General features: G+C 40.6%; 1 protein-coding gene and 1 long non-coding RNA gene across 2 annotated transcripts; one reads left to right on the top strand and one right to left on the bottom strand.

Annotated features, from left to right (window-relative positions):
• Nucleotides 1-1,957: 1,957 nt before the first annotated feature.
• Nucleotides 1,958-18,492, bottom strand: LOC108415260 (cytochrome P450 2J6). The gene is made up of 9 exons (XM_017688279.2): nt 18,301-18,492; nt 17,088-17,250; nt 16,566-16,718; nt 15,751-15,911; nt 15,426-15,599; nt 15,105-15,246; nt 4,414-4,601; nt 2,406-2,547; nt 1,958-2,303 (listed from the first exon to the last, which is right to left on the bottom strand). Exons 1-9 carry the CDS (start codon nt 18,490-18,492, stop codon nt 2,128-2,130), a joined length of 1,491 nt encoding a protein of 496 aa, XP_017543768.1. The 3' UTR covers nt 1,958-2,127.
• LOC108415376 lies at nt 10,595-12,405 on the top strand. The gene is made up of 2 exons (XR_001857003.2): nt 10,595-10,852; nt 11,540-12,405. It is a non-coding gene; the product is annotated as an uncharacterized LOC108415376 (long non-coding RNA).
• Nucleotides 18,493-19,596: the final 1,104 nt, after the last annotated feature.

The raw sequence follows: 19,596 nt of genomic DNA, 5'->3' as shown, positions 1-19,596 counted from the left end.
CTGGGGGGAGCTGGAGCCTATCCCAGCAGTCTTCGGGCGAAAGGCAGGATACACCCTGGACAGGTTGCCAGTCCATCGCAGGGCAGACAGACAGACACAGACAGTATATATATATATATATATATATATATATATATATATATATATATATATATATATATATATATGCACTGCTCAAAAAAATAAAGGGAACACTTAAACAACACAATATAACTCCAAGTAAATCAAACTTCTGTGAAATCAAACTGTTCACTTAGGAAGCAACACTGATTGACAATCAATTTCACAGCTGTTGTGCAAATGGAATAGACAACAGGTGGAAATTATTGGCAATTAGCAAGACACACTCAATAAAGGAGTGGTTCTGCAGGTGGGGACCACAGACCACTTCTCAGTACCTTTCTGCTTTCTGGCTGATGTTTTGGTCACTTTTGAATGTTGGTGGTGCTTTCACACTCGTGGTAGCGTGAGACGGACTCTACAACCCACACAAGTGGCTCAGGTAGTGCAGCTCATCCAGGATGGCACATCAATGCGAGCTGTGGCAAGAAGGTTTGCTGTGTCTGTCAGCGTAGTTTCCAGAGGCTGGAGGCGCTACCAGGAGAGTCAGAACAGGCCAGTACACCAGGAGACATGTAGGAGGCCGTAGGAGGGCAACAACCCTGCAGCAGGATCACTACCTCTGCCTTTGTGCAAGGAGGAACAGGAGGAGCACTGCCAGAGCCCTGCAAAATGACCTCCAGCAGGCCACAAATGTGCATGTATCTGCACAAACGGTTAGAAACCGACTCCATGAGGAAGGTATGAGGGCCCGATGTCCACAGATGGGGGTTGTGCTCACAGCCCAACACTGTGCAGGACGCTTGGCATTTGCCAGAGAACACCAGGATTGGCAAATTCGCCACTGGTGCCCTGTGCTCTTCACAGATGAAAGCAGGTTCACGCTGAGCACATGTCTGGAGTCTGGAGTCGCCGTGGAGACCGATCTGCTGCCTGCAACATCCTTCAGCTTGGGTTGGCATTTCTTTGGAGGGCCGCACAGCCCTCCATGTGCTCGCCAGAGGTAGCCTGACTGCCATTAGTTACCAAGATGAGATCCTCAGACCCCTTGTGAGACCATATGCTGGTGTGGTTGGCCCTGGGTTCCTCCTAATGCAGGACAATGCTAGACCTCATGTGGCTGGAGTGTGCCAGCAGTTCCTGCAAGATGAAGGCAGTGAAGCTATGGACTGGCCCGCCCGTTCCATAGACCTGAATCCGAGCACATCTGGGACATCATGTCTCGATCCATCCACCAACGCCACGCTGCACCACAGACTGTCCAGGAGTTGGCGGATGCTTTAGTCCAGGTCTGGGAGGAGATCCCTCAGGAGACCATCTGCCACCTCATCAAGAGCATGCCCAGGCGTTGTAGGGAGGTCATACACAATACTGAACCTCATTTTGACTTGTTTTAAGGACATTACATCAAAGTTGGATCAGCCTGTAGTGTCTTTTTCCACTTTAATTTTGTGTGTGACTCCAAATCCAGGCCTCCATTGGTTAATACATTTGACTTCCATTGATGATGATTTTTGTGTGATTTTGTTGTCAGCACATTCAACTTTGTACAGAACAAAATATTCAATGAGAATATTTCATTCATTCAGATCTAGGAAGTGTTATTTGAGTGTTCCCTTTATTTTTTTGAGCAGTGTGTGTATGTGTATATATATATATATATATATATATATAGTGATTTTATATATGTATAATAGTGATTTTATGGATTTTCAAACCTCTCCTCAAGGAAGCCCAGTATTATATGTAGTTCAAAAGCAATTCCTTGTTTGACCAATCAGTGCATCATTAAATTGTGCTCATGTTGTAATTGATGATTTTAACAAGTCTCTGTGGTGGCTGTGAAGGTGTCAAGGAAAAATATGGACCCAAGAAGTTCTTATGAATATGACTTTATTCTAATATACTTTGTGATAAACTCACTGCTGAGGTAAAGCATTTAAAAATTTGCTTAGATGCCTAAAACTTTCAAGCAGTACTGTGTATATATATATAAATATATAGAGTTCCAAAAGTATTTGGTTACATGCACATGAACTGTTTTCAATGCAATGCAATGACGTGTTTTCATCGTGCCTTTGCATAGATTTTAAAAGGCTGAGGAGTGAGCGTGACTCCTACAACTCCCTCCGTGCTGAGCTGCGCCCCTTCCACTGCGGAGAAGCGGAACTTCTGGAAAAGGCCGACGAAGAACAAGAAGAGCTCCATCTTCGCGAGCTGTTCCCCAAGACACACTCTCTTCCCTGATTCAGAGAGAAAGAGAATGTGAGTGTGTGAAGCTGGATGAGAGATACTTGGTTTGTGTAGAAGACAGATTCAGGCTTCTTCTTTGAGCATGTTTTTACCTGCGGAGAATGGCAGGAATGCATCTCTCCTCACAAACTTCCCCTCTTTATCGAGGAAGTGCTCAGGATTGAAGCTATTGGGTGTCTCCCACTCAGTTTCATCAAACAAAACAGAGTGAAGTATCGGCATCAGCATAGTTCCCTGGACACAACAGAAGAGCATAAGGAGGCGAACAGAAATCAGTATAAAAGTACAACTCAGTGGAAAAAGTGCAAACTATTAAAAGGGCTTTTGCAATCTAGTCTCACAAGGCACCAAATCAACATTGCTGTTATTAAAGGAATAATCTATATTATGTATACTTTTTCCCATGCATAGCATATGGCCAATTACCACAGACTTTGTTTCAGTTGTTTCAGTTCAGTAGTTTCAGCTGTTTTGGCAGCTGTTTTAGCACCTGCCTATTGGTTTCTATTATAAGTGAGTTACAACTGAATATGCTCTCTGTTCCTTCATAAATGCATCAAAATTGCTGTTTATGGTAATCAGTTGTATTCCTTTAAAACATTCTGTACTTCCCAGTATTATTATTTTCTGCAGTGCTAATTTGACCTTTGTGACTAAGTTACTGTAACTGGCTGCCTCTGCCAGAATAGGGTCATAGATCTTCTCGCAGGACAATGATGGAAAGCATACCTCCAAATGCACACAACAATAATTTGTTGAATGGAAATTCAAGCTTTTCTAGCATCTGCCCGAGACCCCCATTCTATTAAAACCTGTGGAGTGAGTTGAATATTATGTTACTATGATACTGTAAATGAACTACTACTATCATACTGCATATGTCCTACATCTGGGAATTGATGCAACCAATCAAATTCTTGGTGGTAAATGATTGCTATGCCAACAGTCACGCTGTGAGATGTGACACTGGAATGCTCACTGAGCAGTGGATACAATGGCTGATAAAAAAACAATCGTTCTTAAGAAGAAATTTCCTCATGATGCCTACTTACATTGCTTTTGATGAAGATTCTAACATTCACCAATGTTTTCTTATTTGCAATTCATTACTGGGTAAGAACAGAATCTATGCACACTTAAGAGTACAAAGGTACTATAACAACATGTTGTGCATCTAACATAAACTTCTTAGGACCTTCCTCAAGAACAAATTTAAGAAAAAAACTTAGGAAGGCTTAGAACCGGCCTGTACACACTTGACCTCTTTGAACCTCAACTGGCATTTTTGGCTCACTGTAATGAAAATGCGTGGTTCATGTAAACAGTCCGTGGCTACCGCAGATAATTAGAAAAAATCTGCTCTAAAACAAGCACACATGGGTCTTTACTATACTCAAATTATTAAACAGTTCAGAAGGTTTTATGATTATAATTCTCTTTAGCAGATGCAAATCCTGTAATCCTGAAATCTGGGGGTGCACAGCACTGTAACAAAACCATTCCCCAATGCGTTTCTATAACTCGAGATTCTGCGTACCTGCTCACCTGGTGTTCACATAATTTTTTTCACAAATCAGCCTGATTTCATTCATCTGAGTGGTCAACTTTTGAGGTTATAACACATGTCAAGCTTCAGTCCTGGTGGGCCAAAACACTGCAGAATTTAGCACGCTACCTCATTAAACACACCTGATTCAGCTCCTCAGCTAATTAGCAAGGCCTTCATGAACTGAATTCAGAGCATTAGATGAGGGTAAATGCAAATCTTCGCACCACTGTGGAAGGTCCCCAGTTTGACAAGTGTGGGTTATAAGCTTTAGTAAATAAATCACTGAAGTGTAACACTGGCAGATTTCAGCAAATGACAACTTTACTTTTCTGAGACTGGACTACAGGTCTTTCTCACAACCCTCTAATCCTCTGTGCATCAACTGTAGTTATGCTAGTCAGCTATATATCATGCTAGTACTACTTTGCTGTGTGTCTTTTGCATGCAGGCTTCAAAACTTATGAAGCCTTAGTGATATACACAATAACCTGTTCTCTTGCCAGCATGTTCTAACAATCCATGAGCGTCTGTCAATAAAATATGATTCTCACTTTTGGAATGAAGTATCCTGCAAGTGTTGTGTCCTTCCCGGCCATTCTTGCTCCATTCAGGGGCACAATGTCTCCTCTCCTCTGGACCTCATGGAGGACAGCTTCAGTGTAGGGCAAGTTTGGTCTGTCGGCCATGCAGGGCAGGCGTGTCTGTCCAATCACTCTATCTATCTCTTCCTGCACCTTATCTACATCAGCAAAAAGGTCAGATAATTGGTCACATTACATTCTTTTCATAAAGATGTTTAGAATAAGTCTATGTAAAGTGCACTCTGGGATTATTGGCACTCTTGTTAAAAAGGATTGTTTGTCAACTTGATACATTTGATTCTTAAGAACAAAGTCTCATTTTAGTCATCTTTAGAAACTCTTCAGTCTTTACTGGTGATCTACATCTTCCTGGCTAATTAGATTATAAAAGTTCCGGTTTCCAATCAGGGATCAAGCTTAGTTTTGGGCAAAATATTTCTTTCAATAAAAAAAAAAAAAATTACTGTGTAGAACTAGGTCAAGGACTAGTATTATTCCCTGTCCAGGAAACTGATCTGTTATCCATCTTGGGGGAGATAGGAGAATAAAAACCAAGAGAAAATGTTCATTGTTGAAATGTTTCTCTGTGATGGCTCAGAAGACTTCTGAGTGATTCTCTTGAATTACTTAGGAGAAATAGCCTTAGTCAAAAGAGAGATATGAGACCAGGAGTGTTAACAGAGAAATAAGAGTTTAAGATGCAGATAAATACAATACAATCAAATCTAAACACAAAGTGTGTCTTTACTCGGTCCTTCACTAAAACTCAAGAGAAAATATTTGAGATTACTGGGCTCTGGTACAGCACGATGGCAGCAACACACCCAGCCTGCACCACCTGCAGCCAACAGACGGCGACGGCGGCGAGGAGCCAAGGACTAATCAGGCTAACCCTATACACCTGTGAGCTCCCCTATTTAAGGCTGCACCAAACACCAGTGTTTGTCACACCTTTGTACAGGGTTAACAGCTACAGTATTTAGCGAAAAGAAAAGAAAAAAGAAAAGAGCTGGAAAAATAAAAGAGGGAAACTGCTGCAAAACTGCTTAAAAGCTCAAAAGAAGGCTTGAACAAGAGACAGCTCCAAGCCATGCAAAAGTGTTTGCTGCTTGAAGAGCAAACCAGCAAAACCTAAAGCTGACCTTCCTCTCATACTCTCAGAGGAAGTTTATTGTATTCTGACTATCTGTTATTTCACCTTTTTCTAATTTAGCCGTTGTTTGAGCACACTGCTTTTGGCGTTTCCTTTTTTTGCCACTCTTCCCCGCCTCCTTATTTCCACCTTCCTCGAGGTGCTTTGCTCGCCTGTGCATCCCAGTGGTGCAGTGTTAACGCTGTGGACTGCCGATCATTACAGCAGCGGTTCGAATGTGAGTCTGGGTCACCTCATAAGCAACGTCAAATACACACTCCATTGCCCCCATATATCTCCTTACTCCCCTTTTTGCTGGCTTTCTGTTCTGCACTTGAGTCCATCTCCCCGCCATCCCGTAACATCCATCCATCCATCCGTCCATCCATTATCTTCCGCTTCTCTGGGGTTCGGGTCATGGGGGCAGCATCCTAAGCAAAGAGGCCCAGACCTCCCTTTCCCCAGCCACTTCCACTAGCTCCCCGGGGTGGATTCCGAGGCGCTCCCGGGCCAGCTGGGCAATATAGTCACGCCAGCGTGTCCTGGGTCTTCCCCTGGGTCTCCTCCTGGGTGGACTTGCCTGTGTAATAGTTCACTATTAATCCTGTTCATATTTTAATTCTGATCTGTTGTATCTCCTGATGTATGATGAGTGAATCAGACTCATGGCAGACCCCCGGGGCCAGTAATGTAAGACTTTTGATTCAGATTCAAGGGTTTATTCAGACTGCAGCAGTAATGTAGAAACACAGTTAGCCGACTTGCTAACTAATCCACCTCCACCTCCTCGCCATCCCGTAACATCCATCCATCCATCCATCCATCCATCCATCCATCCATCCATTATCTTCCGCTTCTCTGGGGTTCGGGTCGTGGGGGCAGCATCCTAAGCAATGAGGCCCAGACCTCCCTTTCCCCAGCCACTTCCACTAGCTCCCCGGGGGGGATTCTGAGGCGCTCCCAGGCCAGCTGGGCAATATAGTCACACCAGCGTGTCCTGGGTCTTCCCCGGGGTCTCCTCCCGGGTGGACTTGCCTGTGTAATAGTTCACTATTAACTAAACAATAAGTACTGAGTCTCATAGAGAATTACTTTGTAACTATGGTTTCTTAGAATACTCATAAAATACAGAGAAGGCCTCAGAGAAGGCTGGGGCATCACACCACACTGTAATGACTGGAGTCCCTGATGTGTTTGTTCTGATCAGAAACCTTGAAATGCTAATGTACATCTTCATATTTGGCCGTGTGAACCAACTTGCACGTCAGCCTACAAATGGGACAAATGTTAAAATACTTCAGTATTCAGTAGACGAGTCTGCTTACCTCTCATCTTTAGAAAAGAAAAAAAAACTTTTTTCCTCAGGAGCACGTGCCACTAAATAACTAATCAGGAACTAAGCAGGAACGAATGAGTAGTGCTGCATTAACACAAACTCTTAAGTACCAAGGACTACTAGTTAACTACTCAGTTGGTAATAATGAACTAATGATTAGGGTAGTTTATTATTAACTAAGCAATAAGTACTGTGTCTCATAGAGAATTACTTAGTGACTATGGTGTCTTAGAATAACTTCTCATAAATTACAGATCAATTCAACATTAATTGCTGAATAGCTCAGTCTGACAAGGTTCCTGCTGAACTATTAACTGATGTAGTGTATTCCAACACTTCTAACAGTAGTGAAATACTCTACACAGTGTACAGTCTCTACAATATAATGGATTATACCTTCCATTTCTATTCACAGAAACAGGTATCCTTAGAGAAGGCTAGGACATCTCACCACACTGTAATGACTGGTGTCCCTCATCTGTCTGTTTTGATTAGAAACATTAAACTGTTAATGCACATCTTGATATTTGGCCCTGTGAACCAATTTGCACATCAGCCTACAAATGGGACAACTGCTAAAACACTTCAGTATTCAGTAGACCAGTCTGCTTACCTCTCATCTTTAGAAAAGAAAATGTTTTCTGCAGGAGCATGTGTGCCAGTACTGCCTACTGTGCCAACAGTAGTTCTCCTTTAATGTCCTCTTGAGGGCAGGGTCAGTTGAAGAGAGGGCTCACAGAAATATCTGAATTTGTATGTGTCCTGCCTTCAAATTCACTTTGTTCTGAATATTACCAAGTGATTATGTAATTACTCTCTGTTAGATAATGAATGAGGTGCTGCTTTTCTTCATCAAGAGCTAATGATGATCAGGAACAACATATAATGGAGCAATGGTAACTTTGAAACAATGAACTATGAGTTAATGATGATCTGGATCAGTATTATAAAGTGAAACACACAGTAACTTATTATTAATGAACTAGGAGTTAATGATGATCAGGAACAGTATTATAACTTGAACTACTTTAGAAAAAAAAACCCTAAAAATGATGTACTGTAGTACAAAATAGTAATAAAAAAGAATAATAAAGTAATAATAAAGAAATTAATGAAAGTAATAATAAAGACATTTTTCAAAAAGTAAGAGTAAATAAGTTGTTTATCAACTTTTTTATTTGTGAACAGTCCAAATGTGAAAAAATCTCTGGGTTAGTTAGCTATATCACTGAAAATAATACACCCAAACAAAATGAAATCAAAATCTGTCATTACTACTGAATGAGAAAGTTTAATTAATTTATTTATTTTCTATTATTTATTTCACTTATTTTATTAGCTTTGGTGTTTCTGTTGAGCGCCCATTGGGTTTTTTTAGGTGATGAGAAAAGGAGAGCAGTTAATCCTGAGTTCTCACTGGATTAGTTTAATAATTCTGTTCATATTTTAATTCTGACCTGTTGTATCTCCTGATGTATGATGAGTGAATCAGACTCATGACAGACCCCCGGGCCACTAATGTGAGACTTTTGATTCAGATTCAAGGGTTTATTCAGACTGCAGCAGTAATGTAGAAACACAGTTAGCTGACTTGCTAACTAATCTGAGCTAAGTAGGTATGGTCTTCTCATATAATGTCTGTTTTACTGTGTTGCTTCAGAATTATAAGCACATTAGTGTTTTATTAAACCTAAAGCTGCTGCTGATGTTGTTATGAGTTCATGCTAGCTAGCTAGTTAATGTAGCTAATGTAAGCTAAGCTAATAGGTAGTAAAACTTTGTGCCTCAGATATAAAACAGAAATACGTGTAACTAATATACATGCAGAATATACTGTGATTGGTCTCAGCTCTCAGATTTCTCTTTCAGTAGTAATGACAGATTTTGATTTCATTTTGTTTGGGTGTATTATAACTGCGTGCCCTTGCTTTGTCTACATGAGAAATCAGCTGATTGTGCTGTGGAAGCCGCTGGCTTTGTTTACATCTCAGCGGCTGGTGATTCTAGTGGAGCTGAGACATCCTTACCGGGGCTGCAGAGCGGGAGAGAAACAGCGGGTAAAGAAGCGAAGATACAAACCAAATCTTCCTTCAGTGATTATGGGGAACATATGGTCACTGGTTAACAAAATGGATGAACTTTCTGCTCTAACACAGACACAATGGGAATACTGGGAATGCAGCATTCTGTGCTTCACTGAGTCATGGCTGAGCCCATGCGTACCAGACTCTCATGTTCATCTGAGTGGTTTTACTACTGTGAGGGTGGACAGAGACCACAAGCGAACTGGTAAGAAGAAGGGAGGAGAGCTGGCTGTGTTTGTGAACAACAGATGATGTAATCCTGGTCACATAGTTAAAGAAGTAATCTGTAAGATCGACACTGAACCATGTGTTGTAGCTATGTGTCCGTATTATGTCCCTCGCAAGTTTTCTCATGCTATTCTGTGTGCTGTGCTCATCCCACCTTCTGCTAACGCGGATGCCATGTGTGACGTCATCCACTCGACCATTGCAAAGGTGCAAAACCAAAGCCCTAGTGCATTCATCGCAGTATCTGGAGACTTCAATTATATTATCCTCTCATCAAGTCTGCCCACTTTCAGCCAGTTTGTGGTCTGCAAGACGAGAGAGAACAATATTCTGGACCTGCTATATGCCAATGTCAAGGAAGCATATAAATCCACAGCTCTCCATCCACTGGGCCATTTAGACCAAAACCTGGTTCATCTCAACTCATGATATAAACCCCTGGTTCCCATGATATAAACCCCCTGGACTTTGTTGTACCCTCCAGGACTGTGCGAAGCTTTCAGAACAACAAACCCATCAGTGACTTAAAGTCTTTGCTGAACCAGAAGAAAACAGCATTTATGGCAGGAGGTAGGGAGGAACTGAAGAGGGTCCAAAAAGAGCTTAAAACCTCATTTAAGAAGGCCAAAGAGGAGTACAAGTTCAAGCTGGAAAACAATGAAAACAAACTAGAGCTGAATAATACTTGTGATGTCTGGAGAGGTCTAAAACACATCACTGGCTTCAACCAACGCAGCTTTATTCCAGCAGAGGGAAAGCGTGAATGGGCAAATGAGTTAAACCAGTTCTTTGTGCAGTTTGACAAGGGCTCCTCTCCTGCTCCTCCGTGACTGTCTCCTAAGTAGATTAGCTCTCCTACACAACTACACCATAGGCCATCCACAGCCTCACCTTCCTGTACCACAGCCATTGACACCTGTGACCATCAGCAACCGCTGTCTGCAATGGACACCTCTCACCCTCCCCCCACAACTGGAATGTGCAGTGATGTTACATTCACTGCTAATCACATGAAGGTTGAACTGAAAAAACTCAAGCAGAGCAAAGCAGATCACAACAATTACTGTAATGACACTTTCACTATGCATGCACTATGCACTATGCTAAATACAGCGAATCTGTCTAATATGCCATGTAAATATGTAAATAGATATATTTTCAAACTTTATTTTATTTGTCTTGTAGTTTAACTTATGTCTAAATGTATTTCTGTTTTAGATATTTCTGCATAGTATATGTAAGTGTAACCAGCAAAGCCTTTGGCTGGTTGTGAGTGGCTTGTGAGCCCTGCCAGCCACCATAGTGAGAGGCACTGTGCTGTTTCCCCGCCCCTCTCTGAAGCACAAGGTGTTTGCAATTAGCCATTAGCTTTAGCATATAAGCACAGTGGCACTTTGTGCATGTACAACTTCCTCCTGCTTGGAGCTTGATTTGGCTGGGGCTGATGGTCATTTGATTGGTGCTGGCGTGCCATTTTATGCAGTCTCCCCCTTCTCCAGCACTTCTGGTGCATTAGTGAGGAGCTATTGGAAACAGCATTGAATTATCACAGCCCTTTGTGGCTTTGTGGCTCTGCCAACTTATAACGCTCCTGCAATTCGACCTCAGCAGGGTGATGTCTGTATGCAGGTATGTAGTGGGGGCTACATGGATATTGTTTTTTGTATATAGTGGATAGTGGTTTGTGTCTGTGTAGGTGTATGGTGGGCTGGTGAAACGGCTAACAGGTGGTGAGCCTGGGCGTAGCGGCAGTTAAAGGTATTCTCACGGCTCCTGGAAGTAGGCAGCTGGGGCTGTGAAGCAACAGAGATCTAGTTGCTAATGATGTCCCTCTCCTGCATTTAGGTTGGATGTGAGCGTCGCCATTGACCGGTCTAGGTGGTGCATAACCATTCAAATGTGCAGGCTCTGGAAGCAGCTGACTCGCTGTTACCTTTTGTCTTTTTATTGTTTTAATACCTACAGAGTAATTTGAGCTGCTGCTGTTTTGATTTCCTCTTGCTTATTTTTGTTTTGCTTATCTTGATTTGAATTTGTTGTTTGTTTTTTGTTACATTGACCTTATTTTGATTCATGTTTGTTTGGTTATGTTTTGCTTTTTTAATATTTGATTATACCTTGTTAGTTTTTCTTATTTTGGTTTATGGTTTGTTTTGATTACTTAAATTAAGATATTTTAAAGTAAGTACTTGTTGTCCTCTGACCTTAGCCAAATTTTTGTTTTTTGTTTTGGGGTAATGTACTGGCTTTGTAGCACCCCCTTTTGGATCAAGTGGTCTTGGCATTGTACGTTATAACCGACTCTTCTTTTCATAGGGCACCTGAGTGTGTGTGGGGTATCCTTCTGGTGGTGGAGTGCTCCTGTGAATGCTCCCCTCCTGTCTGTCACTCGTTGTTTGCTCACAACCAGTATTTCCTCGTCTTGGAGCTCCTATCTTATATATTTCTTTTTTCATTTGTTTATTTTAGATTTATATTAATAAACCAGTGTTCTTATGTTCTTATCAATTAATGTCTCATCTCAAACCCATGTCTCTGGATGTCCTTCAGGCTTATGCCTGGTTCACACTACACGATTTTAGCCTGGTTTTTCAGTCACCGACTGTTTTTTGTAGATCGCCGACAGAAACCTGTGGTCGGAGGCAAATGTAGTGTGAACAGCTGAAAGACACTCGCCGAGTGGTCGCCGACTAATCGGAGACGCCTGGCAAATATCTAGCATGTTTAATATCCAGCCCAGTCGGCAACAGCAGCGTCTAGCTACAGCCAATGGGAACGCGTAGAGAGAGAACCGCGTCACCGTCAAAAAATAACGAAAATATGGAGTACATGTACATATACACATGCTTTCTCACAGTACAAACAGACAGGTACGTTTTCATTGATAAAATATTCACCTCCAACTCTCTCTGCAGAACAGACAGTCCCTGCTGGCCCTGTGCCTTTATCCATCGTCTCCTCCATATTCGTTCCCTTTTCTTCTTTCTTTTCTCACTACAAATCAGCGCGGTGACAACTCAGATTGCTTGTTTTTCACATCTTCTATGTGGTATTGCTAGTTCTCACGAGAGTTTAGTTTTCGTGTGTTCTCTTGTTTTTGGACAGCAGCCAGATGAGTCGGCGTTTCCCCAGGGTGAAAGTCGTTTAATTCGTCAGCCCGTGTCGCCGATCAGTCATGTAGTGTGAATGGCACAAAAACCTGATGACTGAAAAAGTCGTGTAGTGTGAACCAGGCATTACCTGCGTGCTGAATTACTCTAGTTTGTTGATTGGGTATTTCCTGGGGTGAAACCCAGGCGTAGTTGTTTTTTTGTTTTTTTTTTTTGCTTTGCTAGTGGTCACATAAGTTTGTGAAATTGTCTTGCTACTGAAACACCACAATTTCCCTCTGGGATCAATAAAGTTCTATCTATCTAACACATACATCTATCTTATTTTCAGTGATATAGCTAGTTAACCCAGAAATGTTTTCATGTTTAGACTGTTCACAAATAAAAAAGGAGTCAATAAACAACGTATTTACTCTTATTGCAAAAAAAATTTATACTGTTTGTGCTACAGTATATCATTTTTAGTTTTTTTTTAAAATGTAGTTCAATTTATAATATACTTCCTGATCATGAGTAACTCCTAGGTCATTAATATTGAGTTGTCATGTGTCTTACTTTACAAACTGTTCCTGATCATCAACTCCTAGTTCATTAGTAATGACATGCCATGCGTTTCACTTTATAATACTGTTCCTGATCATCATTATTTCCTATTTCATTAGTAATGAGTTACCATGTGTTTCATTTTGTACTGTTCCTCATCATCAGTGACTCCTAGTTCATTAATAAAGAGTTACCATTGCTTCATTTTATATTGTTCCTGATCATCATTAGCTCTTGATGTAGAAGAGCAGCACCTCATTAATTATCTAACAGACAGTAATTACATAATCACTTGGTAATATGTGGTACCAAGTGAATTTGAAGGCAGGACACCGTCACGATTGGCCCCTCCCAGTCCTGTCCATGTGCATTTGTTTTGTTCCTTCCCGGTCCTGTCCCCTTGTTTCCAGACCCTGTCCCCTGACTGTTACCACCTGTTATCCACCTGACCATCGTTATCCCTTATGTATTTAAGCTCTGTGTTTGTCCTGGTTTGTGGCTGGTCTTTGGTAGAAATCTTTAGTAGTGTCTGAAGTGTATTGTTTGATGTGTATTTCTGTATATCTGTTTATGTCTGTAAACCAAACTCTCAGATATTTCTGTGAGCCCTCTCTTCAACTGACCCTGCCCTCAAGAGGACATTAAAGGAGAACTACTGTTCAGAAGAAATAATGGCACACATGCTCCTGCAGAAAACATTTTCTTTTCTAAAGATGAGAGGTAAGCAGACTGGTCTACTGAATACTGAAGTGTTTTAGCAGTTGTCCCATTTGTAGGCTGATGTGCAAATTGGTTCACAGGGCCAAATACCAAGATGTGCATTAACAGTTTAATGTTTCTAATCAAAACAAACACATGAGGGACACCAGTCATTACAGTGTGGTGAGATGTCCTAGCCTTCTCTAAGGATACCTGTTTCTGTGAATAGAAATGGAGGGTATAATCCATTATATTGTAGAGTCTGTACACTGTGTAGAGTATTTCACTACTGTTAGAAGTGTTGGAATACACTACATCAGTTAATAGTTCAGCAGGAACCTTGTCAGACTGAGCTATTCAGCAATTAATGTTGAATTGATCTGTAATTTATGAGAAGTTATTCTAAGACACCATAGTTACTAAGTAATTCTCTGAGACTCAGTACTTATTGCTTAGTTAATAGTAAACTACCCTAATCATTAGTTCATTATTACCTACTGAGTAGTTAATTAGTAGTCCCTGGTACTTAAGAGTAGTTATTTAAGTGTTAATGCAGCACTACTCATTCGTTCCTGCTTAGTTCCTGATTAGTTATTTAACTACAAAACAGTATTGTAAAGTGTTACAGATGCTAACAGAGTTCATACAGTACTGTAATGGTATATCTATGTTTTGATTAATATTCAACAAGGTAATTAACAAGCTAATATCTAATTATATTAAGTTTTAAAGCTTATAGCCTTTGGTTTAATTGATTCTGTAAGCTAAGTTTGTGTTTGAATGTAAGATCTGTTTTTTTTAATTATTATTTTCTGTGTGAATATTACTGTATTACACAAGATTCATTTTAAGATTGTTATTTATCTAGTTCTGATGGCATTTGACGGCAGTGGTTAATTTTCACAGAATCAAGAACAGGGGGAACTGTAGTGGACCTGAAGAGAAGAGGCCACTTTTAGGGACCTAGGAAGGACCTGGAGAGATTTTGTATGGTCACATAGTTTCAGGTCACTTTATATGTTCTCCTATAGAGCAGGGGCGTCCCTCGCTATTTTTAAGAAACTCCTGAAGACAGAGCTCTTCAGGGAGCACTTACTCTAATTGCCTCTTGCAATCTAACCACTACCAACCTCATCTCCTTCTTGCCCTCCTTCCCTTCTCTACCCCGCTATTACCCTTTGGCCTCCTTTAAGGCCTGACTATGTTTGTTCTATGTACCACATTATTTGTAAGTCGCTTTGGATAAAAGCGTCTGCTAAATGTAATGTAATGTAATCTCATCCAGCATTATAAGAGATGTCTCATTAATGAGCATGGATACTCAGCAGCAAATGTAGGGGTGCTGGTAATTGTGAAATGTTTTTGAAAGGCTAGATTTTGCTTATAATTGCAATGTGAGATCAAACAATGAACAACAAAAGACATGCTTTTGGGTCACTGGGTGGCCAAATGCGATGAGTGTTGCATTGCTTCTTCTTCGTCAGTGTACAGATTATGGAACAAGTAGGTTTTGTGAAATGGGGTCTCACCCTGTATCTCCGGATGTTTGATAAGGTAGAGAAGGGCCCAGCGCAGTGTCGTGGAAGTGGTTTCAGTCCCTGCAGTAAACAGGTCTAGTGTGCAACAAACCAGATTGTCTTCAGTAAAACCTTCAGCTGGACCATGAGAGTTCTGGACACACAATCACAGACGAAAAAATTAGGGAGAAGTGAATGAAAAAGAGAATTTAAGAGAAATGTTTTACAGAAAGATGATGTAACTTACAGTGTATCTGGCAGTCACTCAGGTAAGTCATCTGTTATGTCATTTACAGTTACATCAATGCCACTACAGAAGCAAATGTATTCTACCTCTTTCTCAATTAGGAAGCTGTCCATGTAGCACTGAGGGTTGGAGGAGTCCAGGTCTGCTTTGTGTTTGTCCAGGTTCTTTCTTATGAATTTAGAAACGAATTCATAGTTTCTAAAAAGGACGTTGTGTCGTCCAGGCAGATGCTTCATAATGGCAGGAAACGATTCATAAAACTTTGGTGGGGAAGAGAAAGCTTTGGTTAAGCATTGCTGCTCAGGATCAGGATGTACCCCAGCTATGATCTCTGGTAAGGGCTGAGGTTAGCTGGGATTTATTCATTTAAGTGAATATGAAGTAATGAAGTTGTATGTAGAGGCAGATTACCCATCCCCACATGGAGCCCTCTAGCTGAATTGCTTCAGATATGTATCTCAGCATGAGCCGGAAATCGTGATCATTGTAATCAAATCTCTGGCCGAACACCAACTGGCAGATGATGTTAGAGACAGCATTGTTGAAAAGTTCCGTAGGATCAAAAGCCTCTCCTGGGGATAACATGGTGTTACATAGAAACACATATTAGTTTAATGCATGGTATCTTTGAGCTAGTTGTTATGGTGTATAGTGTGGTTGGGTGACATGCATGTGCTCAACTCTACTTCCATACCTTTTGTATTCCCTTTTCAGCACTGTTTCTTTCTAAGGGTTGTATGCGTATGTGGTATGCTTTTTTTTTTTGATTGGTTTGTTTGGTTTTTCGTTTGCTTTAGGTCCAGTAGTCTTTCTGGCTGAAAAATAACTTCAGAAGGCACCACTGAAGGTTTTGCTTTAAAATGACTTTTTATTTGCATGTAGTTATTTAGCAGTTTTATTATTCTGTTTTATTTGTAGTTATTATTTGTTTAAATATGCCTACCATAGGATTTATTAAACTTTCGTCATGATTAATGAAGTATTTATCCTTTCTCATTTTTTCATATAAAGTTAATTGAGATGGGTAGAAGACAGGCAAATTGCTATTTCTCTTTTTTTGTCAGTGTAGATCATTTTACAACATTGCTACATACTATCAAGTTATTTTGTGGAGGCTAGACCCAAAAATTCAGATTATTCTAAAGACAGTTAAGTTTTCTCTCATGCAGATTAGGGTTAGGAGATTATCTGGTTCTGGGCCTGTTTGATGAATATATATACTGTACCTTTCTGTCTGTCCATTTCGTCCTGCAGAAATCGGCTCTCCTCACAGATGGCCAGCTCCATGGTCTTCTTCCCCAGCCCAAAATTCTTCAGTGTGGACAATGCAAAGCGCCTTTGCTTCTTCCACGTTTCCCCATTGCTGGAAAACAGTCCAACTGCAGGAGTAGAAAGAGATGAGTACAGTACACTTCACTCACCACCTAACCTAACAAGCTAACTACTCAGATTGAGCTGATCAGTTAAAATTGCTCAAGCATTGGCATGGAATTGCTCTAAAGAGCAAGGCAGTTATGTTTTCATCATCTGCCAAACACAAATTTCTGTTTGAAATTGCTCTTCAATCACGTCCTGTTTCAAGAGCAAAAAAATTCCAACTGTGTACAAGGAGAGCAAGTTAATTCCACAGGTGATATTGTGGTCTACACCGGACTAGGAACTCTAAAGGACTAAGAAGTGGACATTAATCTTGACTAAGACATAATGCTGGACATAGTAAGAAGTGTGGTTGACAGCAGATGACCTACCATTGCCTGAGTATATCCTCACAGCAAGGGGGCTGTAAGGCCTATCTGCAAAGTTCTCAGCCTGGTTCACCAGCGCCTCCTTCACCATTTTATAACCAGTGAGAAAGACTGACTTTTGTCGCCCAATTTGCATGGAGAAGATATTATTGTAGGTCTTGCCCAGCTATGGAGATGAAAACAAGGGGGTCAAACAAACACAGTGAATTTACTTTCAGTCACCATACTTTCAGATGACCAGTTTTATAGATCATATATTAAAGTGGTCTATTTTTCCTATTTTTACTTTATTTAATCATTATCAATATCATATTTAATGCTACTCATTCAGCTACTGTTTTTGTCTGAAGTGGATCGCCCCTAGTATTTGAGCTGCATTGGGCCTTGTGGTCAGGTAGGCCCTAACAGCCCAGTCACAATCATTGTGGGTGTGTTGGAGTAGATGAAATACTAAACTGTGCAGTTTTTTGGCCTTCTCATTTTTGTAGGGGATGATACCCTTACACTAAACCTTATTGAAGCTGGTCACTGCGGACTGTGGAGGGGTACTAATTTTTGCCTCTTTATCAAGCTGCACAATCATACAAAAGTGTATATGTGTGTGTTTGTGTATATGTATACACAGTCTGTCGCAGTATACACAAGTGAGTACACCCCTCATATTTCTGCAAATATTTTATTATATCTTTTCATGGGACAACACTATAGAAATGAAATTAGTATAACTTCAAGTATTCATTGTACAGCAGTATATATTTACTTTCCTCTGAAAATTAATTAAAAGACATTAAAAACCATTAATGTCTAAACAGCGGACACACATACATGCACTTTTTATGTAAATCTGGGGGCAAATTACACATTATGTTGATTTACAGAGAACACACATCTGCACATTTTAAAGCATATGGCAACTGCGTAAGGCCTGCAGTTTAAGGGGTTAAACATTCTCTCTCATGTGTAGATGGCTTTAACAGTCCTGGAAGGACAATCATATCAAGTTGCACTTGTATTATGTAAGCTCTTGAAAACAGTGTGGTGTGTTAGTACAGCTTTTCAGGGCAATCTCCCCTCTTAGAAAGATTACTGATAAACCCATTAGAATGACAGCACTAACTCAGACTGTGAACAGTTTAGAGAAATCTTTTCAAAGACATACTGAATCAGTTCATCACAAACTTTTCCCGCAAGAGTCCACCACAAATTGTTTGCTCACCTTGGTTAAGTAAATATGTGGCTCTTTGAAGTTGATGTTAAAAATGTTTCCCAGGAATGGTACGGCGAAGGGTCCAGGTGGAAAGTTCAGTGGAGGCTTGTTCTTTAGGTAGTCCAGGACTAACAAGAATACAAGAAGAAAGAGCAGCAGACCCTTCAGATCAAAACTCTCAAGCAATGCCAAAGGCATCATGACTGAGCAGGGATGGAGAGACGGAACGTTTTAGAAACAGTCAACAAGTGGTCTCGTAGGACAGCGCCTGTGTTTTCCAGCTTTTGTTAGTCACACCCCTCACTATTCTCTATAGACATGATCATGTTACATAACGTGGTAATGGCAAGGGTGGGTAGAGTAGCCTCAGTAAAAGTCGACTGCAGTGACAACAGAACAACTACACTCGCTGGAATTGGCTAGAAACTAACAGCATAATTCGGCAACAGGCAAGGGAATTGCTATCTCTAACTCTTTTGTTGTGGAATCGAAGCTGTTTTATGAGGACCCTGGCCTCTTCCTATTTCCCCCGTTATACAAAAAACATGACTGCAAATGCCAGAGTGAGGGAGTCCTCAATGAATGAGTAAACAGAGCTCAATGTCTAAAAATGAAAAGTTAAAATGGTTTCTAATCATTTGGCCAGAAATTTCATGTGTTCCTTTTCTTATTTTCCTAAGAAAGCAAAGAAAATGTAACTATAAATTTTTTTTCTACAATAAACAGTAGTGCAGCAGCACACTAGCTTTATTGCACGTGTGTGCTGATTGGCTGGCAAGCGGAGTAGCTCATTGGCTGTTCGCGCTCACTGACATCATCCCTCCTTTTTTCTTTTATCCTTTTGTAGTGTTTCACCTGTTTTCTACTTTGGCTTTGAGCCTTGCAGGTTAGATTACCATATATTACATTAACTCACTTCCTGTGCATATTGACTTCAGATTTTTACACGTCTTCTGAATGTGTGCATATAAATATGAACAGAATGTATGTATTCATTAGCATAAAGAATGCTTTTAAAACTAAATTGACAGAAAAAGCTATTCAGACACCAGCCACTGTTGGTACTTACAGATTTGAGGCTCCTATGGTAAGATGTAACTGGAAATTTGCAGCATTGTGGTTCAAGTTTGGCTGGTTATTCTTGGAATATTGTCTTTATTTTACAGCATTATAGCACATTCGTGAGAACATGTCATCAGGGTCGTACAGACACCCTTAGACAGGCAAATTCTCAGTTAGAACGATTAGAAACAGGCACATCCAGTTTATGTTTCAGTACATATTTGGCATATATGGAAATATTTA

The sequence above is a fragment of the Pygocentrus nattereri genome, chromosome 4 (assembly GCF_015220715.1).
Source record: "Pygocentrus nattereri isolate fPygNat1 chromosome 4, fPygNat1.pri, whole genome shotgun sequence".
NCBI classification, from domain to species: domain Eukaryota; kingdom Metazoa; phylum Chordata; class Actinopteri; order Characiformes; family Serrasalmidae; genus Pygocentrus; species Pygocentrus nattereri.
This window is presented reverse-complemented; position numbering and strand designations above follow the sequence as displayed.

What these genes read in the sequence shown, in the direction of transcription:
- LOC108415260 (XM_017688279.2), bottom strand. Translation starts at nt 18,492, where the DNA reads ATGATGCCTTTGGCATTGCTTGAGAGTTTTGATCTGAAGGGTCTGCTG. An exon ending in GCTTCCTAATTGAGAAAGAG is followed by an intron (nt 15,247 to 15,425) that starts GTAGAATACATT and finishes TTGTGTGTCCAG; the next exon opens with AACTCTCATGGTCCAGCTGA. An exon ending in ATTCCTGCCATTCTCCGCAG is followed by an intron (nt 2,304 to 2,405) that starts GTAAAAACATGC and finishes TCTCTGAATCAG; the next exon opens with GGAAGAGAGTGTGTCTTGGG.